Raw genomic sequence first — 14,513 nt, 5'->3', positions numbered from 1 at the left:
GCAAAAAGCCATTGTGCCATGGTAGCATAGTGGTTAGCACATCTGCCTAGTGAGTGGGAGACATGAATTTGAATCCCAGCCTTGGTACAAATTTTCATTTGTCACTTCAGTCTGTACATATACAGCAAAGATGCCCAAGACCAGAAAAAGTCTCTGGAACTATATAGTTTCAGTTAATCACATTAGTATTTGGACTGTCCCATTGGGACTCAAACTTTGCTAGTGTTGTTCATTGTGTAATTACCAAGTTCAGCTAAGCCACTGACAATTTTGATGTTTACTCTTTGTACACGAAGTGACTGTTTTGTTCACACCTTTGGCCTCCATGTATATACCTTGCTGTTATTTCCAAACTCAAGAAGAGATGTTTTGTTAATACTGTTTATTCTTATTCAAGATGCTATTGTCTTTCTAAAGTAATTAATTTTTACATTGTACTTAACTCACGGCAGTAGACATGTATTCTTTCTAGTTAAATAAATTTGTTATATAAATTTATATTACAAACTTTCATGTCAGCAGAACCAGGCGGACATACTAATGACAATGAAGAATATGTGCATGAAGTTCCTGTAATGATGAAGCTAACTTGCCACAGGTACCTTCAGCAGGCCAGTGATATCAATGCATACACTAAATTTCTGTAGAACAACTACAGTAAATGGACCTCTATACACAAACCATTTGTTTTTAAATTCCTTTTAAAGATGGTTTTTATACATGTAGTCTGTGACCTTGTGGGTATAATGATTATTGTGTTCATCTAATTGTATGGTTACTCTGTTATAAACTCTTTTATGATGTGTGACAATCTTTGATTCTAAATGCCTAGTGCCAACCACATACTGAAGTCATTATTGTTCTCCATGAAACTGAGTTAGATCAGTTACTTTTAAGTAAATTTCATGTGTTAGGCCTAAGGTGACCTCCTCTTAGTATTTGCTACTGCCATAACCTGACAAAACCTTCAGATCAAATATTGCATTATGAAGTGCTACAAGCGCAGTCTTTTATGGCAACTCCTGTAGTGGTTATCAGTATTTTTCATACATCCATATGGAACTGGGAAATTGGGTTTATCCAACTCATGATATATACTTGCAATACATTTGGTTTAAGTACCGGAGACATACCAAAAATTTGTAATACAAGGACTGGTCAAAAAATTCTGGAACATTCATAATTTCATGCCAATGGTGTACTGGAGCGAAATGCAGCTGGCATCCCAGCACACACTTATGTTTAATGTGTAACTGCCAGAAGTTTCATTGTTGTATGTCTGTTAGTTATTGTTCAGTGCTGTATTGAGTAGAACATTATGTCACACAGTTTGCAAAATTTCGAGATGGATTAATATTCACAGGAGATGTACATTAGTATGTTCTGAAGAAATGATTAGCATTTCAGTCACCTCGGTTCAGCAAGTGTCCTGTCGCCTAGTAGACACAGGGTCCACCACGGGCCCTGATAACTTGTTCTATGCATGATGGCATCGATACGTATAAGGCGCGAATGCTGTCCTGTGATGTAGCCATCCATGCTGCATTCACCTGGCTCCAAAGTTCATGCACCCATTGTTTCACATATCCCACACATTTTTCACTGGTGACAGGTCTGGTGATACGGCAGGCCAGAGCAAAAGGCTCACATCCCGTGACACCATGAAGACGTGGTCGTGCGTTGTCTTGCTGAAGAATGGCATCTGGGGTGTTGCGCAGAAAGGGTATGGCTACGTATCGCAGGAGATCATTCACATAGGTCACACTGGTCAATGCCCTGGATATGTACCAACTGTGGTTTTCGGGTGCACTCAATAGCGCCCCATACCATAAGGCCTTGAGCTGGCAATGTATGTCTTGTGAAAATGCAGTCACTGTGATGCCACTCCCCCGTCTGTGGTAAACCAACATGCAGCCATCATTTTCACACAAAGAGAACCTCAATTCATCAAAAAACACTATCTGATGCCATACCTGTCCCCAGTGATATCTTCCCATACACAATTGCTGTCTAGCATGTTTCTGCACATTCATCAAAAGTAAGCGGAGAAGTGGACAACGTGCATAACCCAAGCCAAAAGAAATGGTGACAGACTGTCATCCCTGGTAGTGTACAATGTGTAACACTATCCCACTGTTGTGCTAGAGCTAACGAGGATGCAGATGTGTCCTGCAATGCCATCTGGATGAGTTGTTGACCTTCTCGAAAGGAAAAGGGGGGGGGGGGGGGGGAGGGGCTGGTAGTGTGGCCTGACCCATCTCATCATGTTCTAAAGCCTTCTGTGAAACATTCTGCACACACCAGTTGCACTGCCGAAACACTTCGTCCCACACGAGCAGCAATTTCCTGGATTGAAGCATCACATTCCCTCAGGCCAATAATGCGCCCTCTTTCAAACTCACTGATTTAATGGTACGTTTCATGCATATGTTTGTGAGTCATTCTGCACATCTGCTCAAATCACACTGACCCATTAGCTTCAGTTTATAGTGACAATGAGAGCTGCAGGCACATTTTACGGTAGGTGATATTGTACCGAAATATCAATGCTGAACTTGAACCTGCAGGCTGATATGGTTCAAATCATTTCTGTAGAAGATAGGAATGTCTATGTCCTGTGAATATGAACGTCCTATCTCTAGTCGTTCAAGGTGTTCTGTTATTATTCCGAACACAAGTGTTTTTGCATTCCAAATACAAAGCTAATCAATTTGTTTGCTAGGTACTTAATGTGTGCCTGCCAGCTCAAATTTTTCTACGCATTTAAACCTAAGAATATGCTGAGTCAGCTTCTTCTAAATGTTGGTTGTTGTGAATACTCTTAATCTAATCACATTTTGACTATTTGGTTTTTAATTGCATCATGTGAATCTTAGATATGTTCAGATTCAACCTACTTAGCTGAAACCAAGTTCCTAAGGTACAAAGGGTACTGATCACAGATTTGGGATTTTTTTCTGAAACCTGATTTTCAATTAACACAGAAGTACCATATGCAAACGTAACTGGCACAGAGCTGATATTTAATGGTAATCCATTAACACAGAGGAGAAACAGGACTGGACCCTAATAAGGAGCCTTGTGGAACATCTTGAGATCAATTTCCCCCCCCCCCCCCCCCCCCCCCCCGACATAATAATAATTTGCCCGATTTAAAAGATGCAAACTCTTTGCTTTCTGTTTGATAAGTATGATTGTAGGGCATCGCCATTAATGCCATACTTCTCAAGTTTGTAAATAAGCAATGTATGGTTTACAGAATAAAATACCTCCGTGAGGTGACAGATAATTCCTACCACCTTACTGCTGTTTTCTAATGATGTACTTATTTTCTCAGTGAAACTGTTCACTGCAACTATGGTGTTTTTCCCTTGTTGAAAACCAAATTGATGGTTTACAATAACAGAATATTTTGCAATGAAGTTTTGGATTTGGGCAACAGCAAGCTTTTGAGGTGTTTTAGATATGACTGGGAGAATTGAGATAGGATGATAATTTTCGATGATCTCTCTTGATCCCTTTTAGACGCGCGGTTTGACTTCAGCATATTTCAGTACCTCTGGAAACAGCCCTCTACAAAACATTAATTTATTATTTGAGTTGCGGGTTTGCAATTTTATTGTGTACTGCTTTAGTAACATTGGTGGCTACTCCATCCCAACCTGCAGATTTTTAGTTTTTTAATGCTAGGACTTCATTTTCTACATCCTTCACATAAATTTTTAAAAATTTTGTAAAGTTTTCAGAGTTTTCATTTAGGCCAAAGGGTTTTACTTTTTTGTGATAATCTGTTACTTTTACATCAGACTTCACTAGATTTATAAAGAATTCATTAAAGCACTCTAGTATTTGAGTTGGACTTACAGTAGTGTATCCTTTAATGTTAATTTTTGAAATTTCTTGGTTACAGTCTCTAACACCTAACTCAGATTTAATGACTGATACACAGCCTTTGTCTCATTTTTGTGGTTTAAAATTAGCCTGTTATTTGCCAATTGTTTTTCCACCTTGACAACTCTTTTAAATATAGTTTTAGAGAGTCCAACATATTCAATGATATCAATATCTTTATTACATTGGTCAGGATTTTAGTTAGTCTATTTTTTGACTATGAATAACCCTCTTCAGTTTTTTATATTTTATGTATTATTTATTCTGTGTCACTGAAAGGGATGTACAGTTTGCCTCACAAACTATTTATGTTTGCAAACTGCTACCTAATTCTGACGTTCATATGATTTCTCTATGCTTAATGTTGAGTTGTCCTGAAGTTAAATTCATTATGTCTCCTGTTTTGACAGATCTACACTGTCTGGAGGGGGAAAAAAAAAAAACAGAACACCAAGGAGGAGTTGTGTCACAAATGATTTTTCTACATCTGAAAGATTATGTCTATTCAAATTTCACACTAGTCACGTAAGAGTGGAGCTAGTAGCACCACTATGAGGATACAAATAAGGTTTGCTTTAAATACACACTTTAACAGTCTTGAGTGTTAGTTACCCTTGAGACTGAAGGTGTTGAGTTCATGATAGTCAAGAATGCCTTTAAGGTGACAAGATATCATTATCAACACCTCACTGAGTTTGAACAAGATTGCGTAATAGAGTTGAGAGAAGAGTCGCAAGAAGACTGTGCTCTGTACTGTTGCATTAGGGTATGTCAAATATTTTGACTTTGTTTTGCAAAAACTGAGTGGGGGTCATAATGTTGTGTTTACGTTAGCAATTCCCAATGATATCTATATGAAATGTGAATTACATTGTGAACTAATTCAATATCATGCTATTTTTGTCATTTCATGTACAATTCACAGCAAACTGTTTTCTTTCAAGAAGTGCCTTCTTATCATTATTTTTGTCTGTACTTCTACTCTAAGCTTAAGAATATACTATAAAATTTGTGAACTTTTTTATGTGACTTAAAAGTTTTCAAACAAGTAGTACTCATTTGAAGCAGTGTCACTTTATTATCACACAAATAGTAACATTTTCGTGTATTTCTTTTTCCAGGCACAAATAATTTTTTCCACTTAAAAAACCTGAAAATCAGATCATGACTAGTAAAAGGAAGACAAGACGGGTCACTACCACTCACATGAGTAGCTTCATTGGAACTGGTAGAGAAATGCTGCCTTCTCAACCCCCAACTCTGTGTGATGTTCTAAGATATGGGCTTCTGCTAAGACAACAGAGGGGAGAGAATGTCAGAAATTATGAAGTAGCCACTCTTGCAAAGGATATTTATATCGATCAGAAAGTGCTTGAAAAGTGTGGGCTAGCAAACATTTGTTTTGTGGCAACAATTTTAAATTCGAGAGTCACAGTCCCGAAGATAATAGAAGAGAACTGGGAAAAGGCCGAAAACTTATCACCTGGCAGAGGAAACCTGGAAATGAAGGCGGCTTTCACAGCAATGTTAGACAAGCTTTTCGGTATCCTTAGTTGCAAGTGTGACATTAAGCTATGTTCAGAATTTGAGGGTCCATGTCCAGATGGTGCTGACTGTAAACATGAAGTGCACATCTCCAAGTGTTTATTAAAGGTCAACGAGAGAAGGTTGGATCTGTTGGACAGGAGCACATTCAGTTACCCAATATATCTGAGCACAGTCAAATTAAAAAGCACAAGAGGTAATAAGACAAATTAAAAAGAATTTCTGAATATATGCAGCAAATGAAGGAACAGTTAACATTACAACCAAATGAAATTCTTTTCTACTAACAAGGTGAAGAGACAACTGATATTAAAGATGAAGATTCTGAAGATCCTTTGCAGATACCATGTGATGATTCTGGCATACTTTCTACTTCAATTGTATGGCAGTATAAGACATTACAGTTGCATAACACTGCATTACAAAGTATTAGGTATGTGCTACAGCTGCTGTTACAACTACTGCATATTTGGGTGCTGTGTTAGTTACTGAATGAAACAGGAGACTTGTGGTTGATCACAATGAGTTAAAAGGACCAAAGCAAAAGTCATGACATCACTTGATGAAGAATTTCGTGATCAGTGCAGGAAATGGAAAAGTTAATGTATTTTCTTTGATGGATGCCAAGATTCCACTATCATATGTCACAAAGCAGGTAACTGAAGTAATCAGTCTCCATCTGCTGTGAAAGGATAGCATTACTCTTTTTGCAGTGAGACAAGTGGAAGATACTCTTCATATTAATAAGCTACCTTTACATCACTTGATCAAACAGTTGGATGGGAAAACTTTGTCTACCAACAAATGGAGTGATAAGATTGGCAAGATGCTTGATAGTACAACAGAACTTGAAATCAATCTCTCATTTGTCAGAATATCTTTTCCATACCCTTCAGTTCCACTGAGTGACTCTGCTGTCAAAAATCTCTTTATAGATCTGGCCTATAGTTACAGGATAGCTCATTCTATAAGGACAGGTGGACCACCTCTAACTGTTCTGCCATTATTAGAAATTGGCCCTGTAAGGCCACTCTCAGTGGTTAACAACTGCAAACAGGATTTGCCGCATATGCTTTTTGAAATTTGGCCTTAAAGACAACAGCTTGAAGGTGTTACAATTTCTTAAGGAGTATATTATAGGCATTTACTATCCCTGCTGGTTTAATGTCAAATCTAATTACTCTCGGGCAAAAGAAGGTTAAAAAAAAATGGTTCAAATGGCTCTGAGCACTATGGGACTTAACATCTGTGGTCATCAGTCCCCTAGAACTTAGAACTACTTAAACCTAACTAACCTACGGACATCACACACATCCATGCCCAAGGCAAGATTCGAACCTGCGACCATAGCAACCGCGCGGTTCCAGACTGAGCGCCTAGAACCGCTAGACCACCACAGCCGGCTGCAAAAGAAGGCATAGCAGATATTATTTAGCCAACAGTCCAACATTCATCATTCTTTGCATTTAGTGAAATGATGCTTGAGACACTTTTATGCTCAGAAGAACAAGAAGAAAGAAAAGCCAGGCTCCAGAAGATAACTAAACTCAGAAATGGAGATGATGATACACCAGGAGACCTATCTGTTCATCCTAGGAAAACTCTTGCAGTAAATACAAATGCAACTTCTCTTTTGGAACTGACAGACTGGTCAGAAAAAGTATATAAACCCCCACTTACTTGTAAACTCAAAATATCAAACATAAAGAAGTTCGTTCAAGAGTCTATAGAAGTTCCAAAGTGGCCATGTCATGGGAAGTCCATAGAAAGGTGAGTGGAACAAGTAACAGATGCTCCTGTCTGAGTTATACTCAAGAGAAATGAGAAGGATAAATTAGATGCCAGGAAGTAAGCAGAAGAATGATGTCTAGGAATGAATCAAAGATAGATTTGATGAATATTGTTGGTTGTAGCTTTTTACATTTTTACGATGCGTTTTCAGTGTTTGACAATAGAAACATTATATAAAGAAAATTGTTTGAGTTCATTAAACCAGTTTTTGAGCAAATTTTGGTGGAGTTTATATTAATTCATGCCCTTTCGATATATATTAGAATCAAGTGCCAATTTACCAAACCAAATGTTTATCAACAAAGAAAAACCTTTAAATTATGATATTACACATCAAAAGGCATTTTTGAAACTCCCTCATTCACAAAAATCATGAAATTTTATTTTTGTCCTCTAAAATGACACACCATACTGTCATGTGGCACTACTGAGAAGAAAGACCATTGTGTTTTGAGGTATGGCTCTGGCACATCGTATTGCATCTGCAAAAGCAATTTGAGCAGCAATTGGCGCCACAGTGACAACAAACTGTTACAAATTGGTTACTTCAAGGACAGCTCCAAGTCAGACACCTTGTAGTGTGCATTGCACTGACCCCAAACCACTGCCATTTTCGACTTCAGTGGTGTCAAGCAAGAGCTCATTTGAGGGCAGGTTGGAGGTCTGTTGGATTTTCTGATGAAAGCTGGTTCTGCCTCGGTGGTGTTTAGGGGGAAGCCAATTGAGGACCTGCAACCAACCAGTGTGCACACACACACACACACACACACACACACACACACACACACAGGACCTCTACTAAAGAGTTACAGTCTGAGGTGCGATTTCATATGGCAGCAGGAGCATTCTCGCAGTTATCTCATGCACCCTGGCTGCAAATTTGTCTATCATTCTAGTGATTTGGCCTGTTGTGCTGTTGTTTATGAATAGAATTCCAGAGAGTGTTTTCCAACAGGATAACGCTCACCCACATACCACTGTTGTAATCCAACATGCTCTACCGAGTGTCAACAGGTTGCCTTGGCCCGCTCAATCACAAGATCTGTCTCCAACTGAGCACACATGGGACATCATCATATGATAACTCCAGCATCATCCACAAACAGCGTTAACCACCCCTACACTGACTGACTGAACAAGTGCAACACGCATGGAACTCCATCTCACTAACGGACATCTGGCAACTGGACAACAAAAAGCATGCATGTTTGCATGCATGCACTCAACATTCTGGCGGTTACACCAGTTATTACTGTACCTGCAGATAACATTTGCAATGGCTTATCTCACATGTACATTAACCTGTGATCTCACTATGTTGATCAGTTAAATATTTTACTGGACAAATGTATTCCCAAAATTTCATTACTCTGCATTAATTATTTTTTAGTGTTGTGATTTTTTCTGTCAATGTATTTCCATTCTTCTTTCAAGGCATTACTCATAACTATTTAAAATAGTGTGTATATTTTTGACTTTTATGTTCATTGTAACTTTTCAACAGGCAACTCCTTCACGTCTTAAAATAATAAATCACATCAGAATCAGCTTTCCTGCACCCACATCTGAATGTACCTAGTTTTCAAGCCAATTTAGGTAGTGAGTACATGATTGCTCATGCCAGGATGCGAGCTCCTCTCCTCCGGAGCTACTTTAATCCCCTCCCCCCTCCCTCCCTCCCCCAACCTTAACCCCTTGCCTCACTCCTCCCACAGACACACAGCTGCCGGAATGAGTACCACCCCCTCCTCCTAAACTTCCCAAGCAGCCATTATGAATTTGTAGCCTATCATAGATTACTGCCTCTTCTCTCCATGTGGTCTTTGTTGACATGACATTTGGCAGTTCCTTGCCATGTCCTAATTCTAACACCATTTGTTTAGACCTATAGTGATATCTTCCCACAATAACATTACTCTTTTGTGTCACACTCATTTTATTTTATTTATTGTAATGTTTTTTTTTAAGAATTTACTACTATGGGTTTTGGTTGTTTTCTGGAAATGCTATGAGGTAATAGTCAAATTTTTGATCTCTTTTTACATTTTTTTATGGATTAGGTTAGTTAATGTTTATATTATGGGAACTGGGATGTTAATAAGGTAGACAATTGATTCTGACTGTGAATTTCTATTTTTATTATAGATTTAGTATTACGTAATTAATCTTTAATTTCACTCCAGTTTCAACCATATTTTATTTGTTCATACTGATAGCACTGAAATTTATATCTAGATTCTGTTCTGTGTTCACCTTATAACTTAGCCTCTTGATTAAATTTAACTAAATCATTTAATTAAAACACTGCTTGTTGCAACTGGTCCTCAGTATCCAAATATCATATTAAATTCTAATATTTTCCTTCAGACATGATCTCATATTAGTTGTCCAGGTGTTTCATAAATTGTCTCCCTTAACAACTCATGCCTGCAGGCCTGCCTTATCAACAAGTGCCAGACCTGGAACACTGTACTGACAAACTTGTCTGCTATACAGACCATAAAATCATTTTACACTTGTGATTACTGAAACATCAAGTAAAGACTGTTACCCCTCAGTCTGTAAGTCCCTCGTAGGATTCCTTTACCCACCTACCATGGGCCTATACGGAAGGGGAAAAACTGTTCAGTCCAGTAACCGTATGTACAATATCAACTGTCAGTCTCACTGTGAATTGCAAGAAATTGACGATTATTATTGTCTTCCTAAATCACTAAAATTTTATATTCGGTACCCAGTCTTTCCAGCCAGCTACACGTGCTACAAATGTTTGCACTGAACTGACAGATCAAAGCCCGAAGGCAGCAAAGAGTTGTACCGACACACTGCATAATCCAGCACACTTTGAGTAACCAATGCAGAAACATGGGAGGGGGCCATGTGACTGATTCCTGTGTCCACCTACAGGGAGACAATTCTGAATATCGTTCTTCCGTGTTCTAGATCTTCTACATGGCAGATGTCAAAGTGTTCTTAAATGTCCTCTTATGAGTATCAGTCATCTTACGGGGCAGACCACTTTATGCTGTATGTCTATGGCTCAGTCTCTCTCTATTAATTCACAGTCACCCTGAAGCACCACTGTTCTTTTTTTAACATAATTCAACTTCTGGGCACCCATGTCACTGGCATATGGAATGTTCTTCCTGGAGGATCTTTTGTAACTCTTAATTGCTATAATAACCAGACATTTTCTTGCGTTTTATGACTTCCATTCTACACACATCCCACATGAGCCATCTGGTACAGTACATTTTAACCTGGGAATTAATTCAAGTGAGCATTCCATGTAATAGTCAGTTGCATTATAAACTGTATTGTTTGAGATAGATAGTGTTTGGGAATGTTAAATATCTTCATAAAGTACTTTAAATAAAACAACCTGGGAAGGAAACTGGTTGTTGACAAGAAGGAAGTGGGCAATGTCAAGGAGAAAAAATTCAGTATTTATGGACTGGAATACAAGCAATGGTAATTAACGTCTCTGAAACAAGAAATTTATGTAACTAACTCTTGCTAGATGATCAAACACATTTAGTATAAAATTTTCAAGTTGGTGGTATTCTCACTGTCAGCACCTTTCAAAGTATCACATAGTTAATCCAGATCTACAGTGCATAAATTTCTATATTTTCAACAAGCTATCATAAACATATGTTTTGTGTCTTTCTTTTTGAGGAGTTGGCACAAGAAAGAAATTTAGAAAAAGGGCTGATAAAAAATTCCTGGATCAGCTCAAAGAAAAATGTTCCTTGTTTCCCACATAGCTGTAATCATTTACATCTTAAGACATATGCTACAAAAAGTGAAGTTAATATACAAAGATATTGAAAATAATGTAACAGGTAAGTCATGAGTATAGCTGGTCAATAACATATCAAATTTGAATGAGGATCTTGGTCAGCATGTATTGGCATGAATGAAGGTCTTAAATAAAAGAAGAATTTTACTAGTATTATTCACCTACATTTAAATGTATGTTGTGAACCCGTACAACATTATCTGTTACATTTGTGTTGATTTTATCTATCTTCTTTGCTGAACTGGTAAACACTAATTACTTGAATGATAAGCAGTATCCACTTATTATAAAAAAATTTATTCCTTGCATTGACCTCTGTATAATTACATTTACTTTTGTTTATTTAGTGAAATGTTGTCACCAGCAATGCATACTTTTGACCAACTGTTTGTCAACAGCAAATGATTTTTACACTGGTCTTACAGTGAGGCATAACTGGTACATACATGTGCATAATAATCACATGACACAGACATTATGGCTGCTTTTAGCATTACAGCGCATCCCCTTGTACTCTGCCTTCAGGAAACAGACATAAAAAAATTATTACAGAACAATGAAATTGAATAAAAAAATTGAATATTTACCAAACTAGGGGCAAGAACCAAATCTGCATGCTTGCTCATATGTTCACTGATAACCATTTCAACGTATTCTAACTGAGCCTGAGAAAGGTAAATAGCATGATTGAAGTCCTCTAAGTCTGAATCACTGTCAAACACAGAGTTGTCATCAGCGGGTCCCTGTAACAAACAAATGATTACTACGTAACTGCATTGTCCAGCACCCACTTAATTACTTTTCTCTGGACACATTTGAGGAACTTACAGGAGGCCTACGATGTCTCAGAGATGAAGTACCATTACTGGCACTTCTGCTCAAGCTGCAGTCTGACTGACTGTCTAAGAAATTGCGATAATCATCTCCAAATTCTAACAAACGTCGTGCTGTTTCTGGGTCAGCAGGTTCTTCACTATACGGCTCACTCAAATACTTTTCCTGCAATAAAATTATCAACCTATTTCAAAAATTATTCAACAAATTAAACTAAAGAAGAAACAGCAAGTAAAATTCTTTGCCCCTGTCAACTGTAAGAGGCATTTTGAAATAATAAAGTCTGTTATCAGACAATGAAGTGTACCTTTACATTAAATAAAAAATGTGTCACATCTGACCATCGTAACATATTTTAAGAAAGTTCTTGTAGAATGTAAATACTTTAGGACTGAAGGAGACCACTCACTGAAAAGCAGACACATTGAGTTAACCTAGTTTTTTTTTGTGCCTATGAACAACCCAACAATACTTCTGTTCTTTGTTGAGTGGTCCCCTTTAATCCTGAAGTATTTACATCATCATATCTTATCAGTCCTCAGCTCCAACAACTTTGACATGCTATGAGAACTGAAGCTGTGTGAGGTTACTGTTACTTACTAAAAGCTAAGGTCTTAAGCTACTTTGTGAACCCGACAAAAATCTATAAACTTAAATAAAATATGTTTTCCTAGCAATTGATGTTGGCTAAGCACATTCACAGAACAGAATTTATTTCTTGAACAAAATAGTCACTGTCATAAACACAGAGGTAATTAAGCTGAATACTGAAATCAGTACTGAAGGGCTACACTGGCTGTAAATGTACAGTATCCACCATACTATTACAAACTCATACTTTAAACCTCACAAAGTTCTTCCCATTCAATATTTGTTTTCTTTGCTCTGTAATATCTCTCCCAAAGACTTAAAAATAATTCCCATGAAATAAAATTATTAAATACATAAATCCAAAACAATCCACTCATTACTGTGCCCACTGCAGTTGTCAAAAACTCTTATCACATTGTTTTCTTAACATGGTAAGCACATGTTTAAATTGTTTCATACCCTATACATAATCATTGTTTATATAAAAAAAAAATGCTGTCACCACACGAGGCCAAGTCCCACACATCCACAAATGCTTCCAACAATTATGATGTACTAATTAAACTAATATTTTCCTTTTACTGTAAAATCTATTGTGCCTACTTTCTACCAGCTCCCAAATCTAATACCTATATTGTATTACTGGGAGCATCCCATTTTAAGTACTTCAAGTCCTTTTAGCAAAACTTTCTTTTGTCACTAACAATTACCTAGAACCACTTGCCTTCAAACTTCTATTTTATATCCAGCATGACTTATTACTTTACTGGCTTTTGAAAGCAGCACCAGACACCTCCATATCACCACTATCAACCAGTCATATTTATTGAGATCACACATATGGTATATTCACTGCTAAGTATTTCTTCCAGCTCCCATCTAGTTACATAGCCAATAGCTTATTTTTCATCGGATCAAAAATTATTTAACCTTCAAAATTCTAACCACTAAACAAATTATTCATGCTTCCATAAAAAGTGCATTCAACTTCAAGAGTTCCAAAAATATTAGATTCGAGTCTGTTCTAAATCAATGGATCTTTCGTATTTGGATTCCATGAGCCATCACTTTTTTCCTGTCTGTTACTTTATTTCTCCTATTAAATTTATTTGTACCAGCTTCAAATGAAAATCACTTTTCATGATGCTGAAGCCCATTCTTCTGGAGGCCATATTATCATATCTTACACATTATAATCATTTTTATCCAACTGTGAACTTTTCATGTTTCTACACCTTTTTTCATTTGACTTTAGCTATACTTACAGTTGTTTATATTGTTTACTGCATAGTTCTTGTTCTTTTGTTCTTATTTTAAACAGTTCCTCAAACACGATTAATGACACAGGACTACCAATTTATACTTCAAGACAAAATTGTAACCACTGGAGGACAGCCTAATGTTTTTTGATACGGTAAGTTCAGAAATGCTAAGGTTTTCTGTCTGTCTTATAAAGACAATCTGTTTAAATAATGTAATGAGGAAAATCCAGAAAACTCTTACAGAACACATAGATTTCCAACAAACATGGCAATGACAAACTGCCTATTGGCTTCTGTCTCGGGTTCTTCGGCCGACGTTCATCTAATGATTTTTCTGACGTTTCGCCAGCACGAGTGGCTGGCATTGTCAAAGCTTCACCCTCCATTGCCGGTGGTGAACTGGAGCCGAGCTCGCGGGTGCAGACTATATGTACCTGGCGCGCCAACGTCCGAGGGCTTCTCCGCGGTCATTTCCGGTGCGGTTCTCCTCTTGCTACCTGTGACGGTCATTCGCTGCAGTACGGGAAGCCAGGATCTGTTGACCTTAAGGCTTTCCTCTTTCTTGTTGAAACCGTTCGCGTGTTTTTGTATTTCTAGAGCTTCTCTGAACAGACGCCTGTGATAGTGCTTCTCTACAGCCAGAACTTCCATGTCGGTGAATTTTAGTACGTGGTCTGTCTCACTCAGTGCGTGCTCTGCCTCGGCCGATTTCTCCACCTGCCCCAACCTGCAATGTCGCTTATGCTCTTTGATCCTGGTGTTGATGGATCGTCCAGTCATTCCGACATAAACTTTTC

General features: G+C 37.7%; 1 protein-coding gene across 3 annotated transcripts in view; it reads right to left on the bottom strand.

The window, feature by feature from the left end:
- The window catches only part of LOC124721743, an 855,569-nt gene that overhangs the window by 111,249 nt on the left and 729,807 nt on the right, over positions 1-14,513 (bottom strand). For all 3 annotated transcript variants that reach the window (XM_047246845.1, XM_047246844.1, XM_047246846.1), the window contains 2 exons: positions 11,858-12,028; positions 11,617-11,772 (listed from right to left, as the gene is read on the bottom strand). In XM_047246845.1, coding sequence (XP_047102801.1) covers positions 11,617-11,772; positions 11,858-12,028 — 327 coding nt within the window. The remainder of the gene's footprint in view (positions 1-11,616; positions 11,773-11,857; positions 12,029-14,513) is intronic.

This window comes from Schistocerca piceifrons, chromosome X, assembly GCF_021461385.2.
Source record: "Schistocerca piceifrons isolate TAMUIC-IGC-003096 chromosome X, iqSchPice1.1, whole genome shotgun sequence".
Classification (NCBI taxonomy): domain Eukaryota; kingdom Metazoa; phylum Arthropoda; class Insecta; order Orthoptera; family Acrididae; genus Schistocerca; species Schistocerca piceifrons.
The sequence above is the reverse complement of the archived record's forward strand: the minus strand, read 5'-3'. Positions and strand labels throughout refer to the sequence as shown.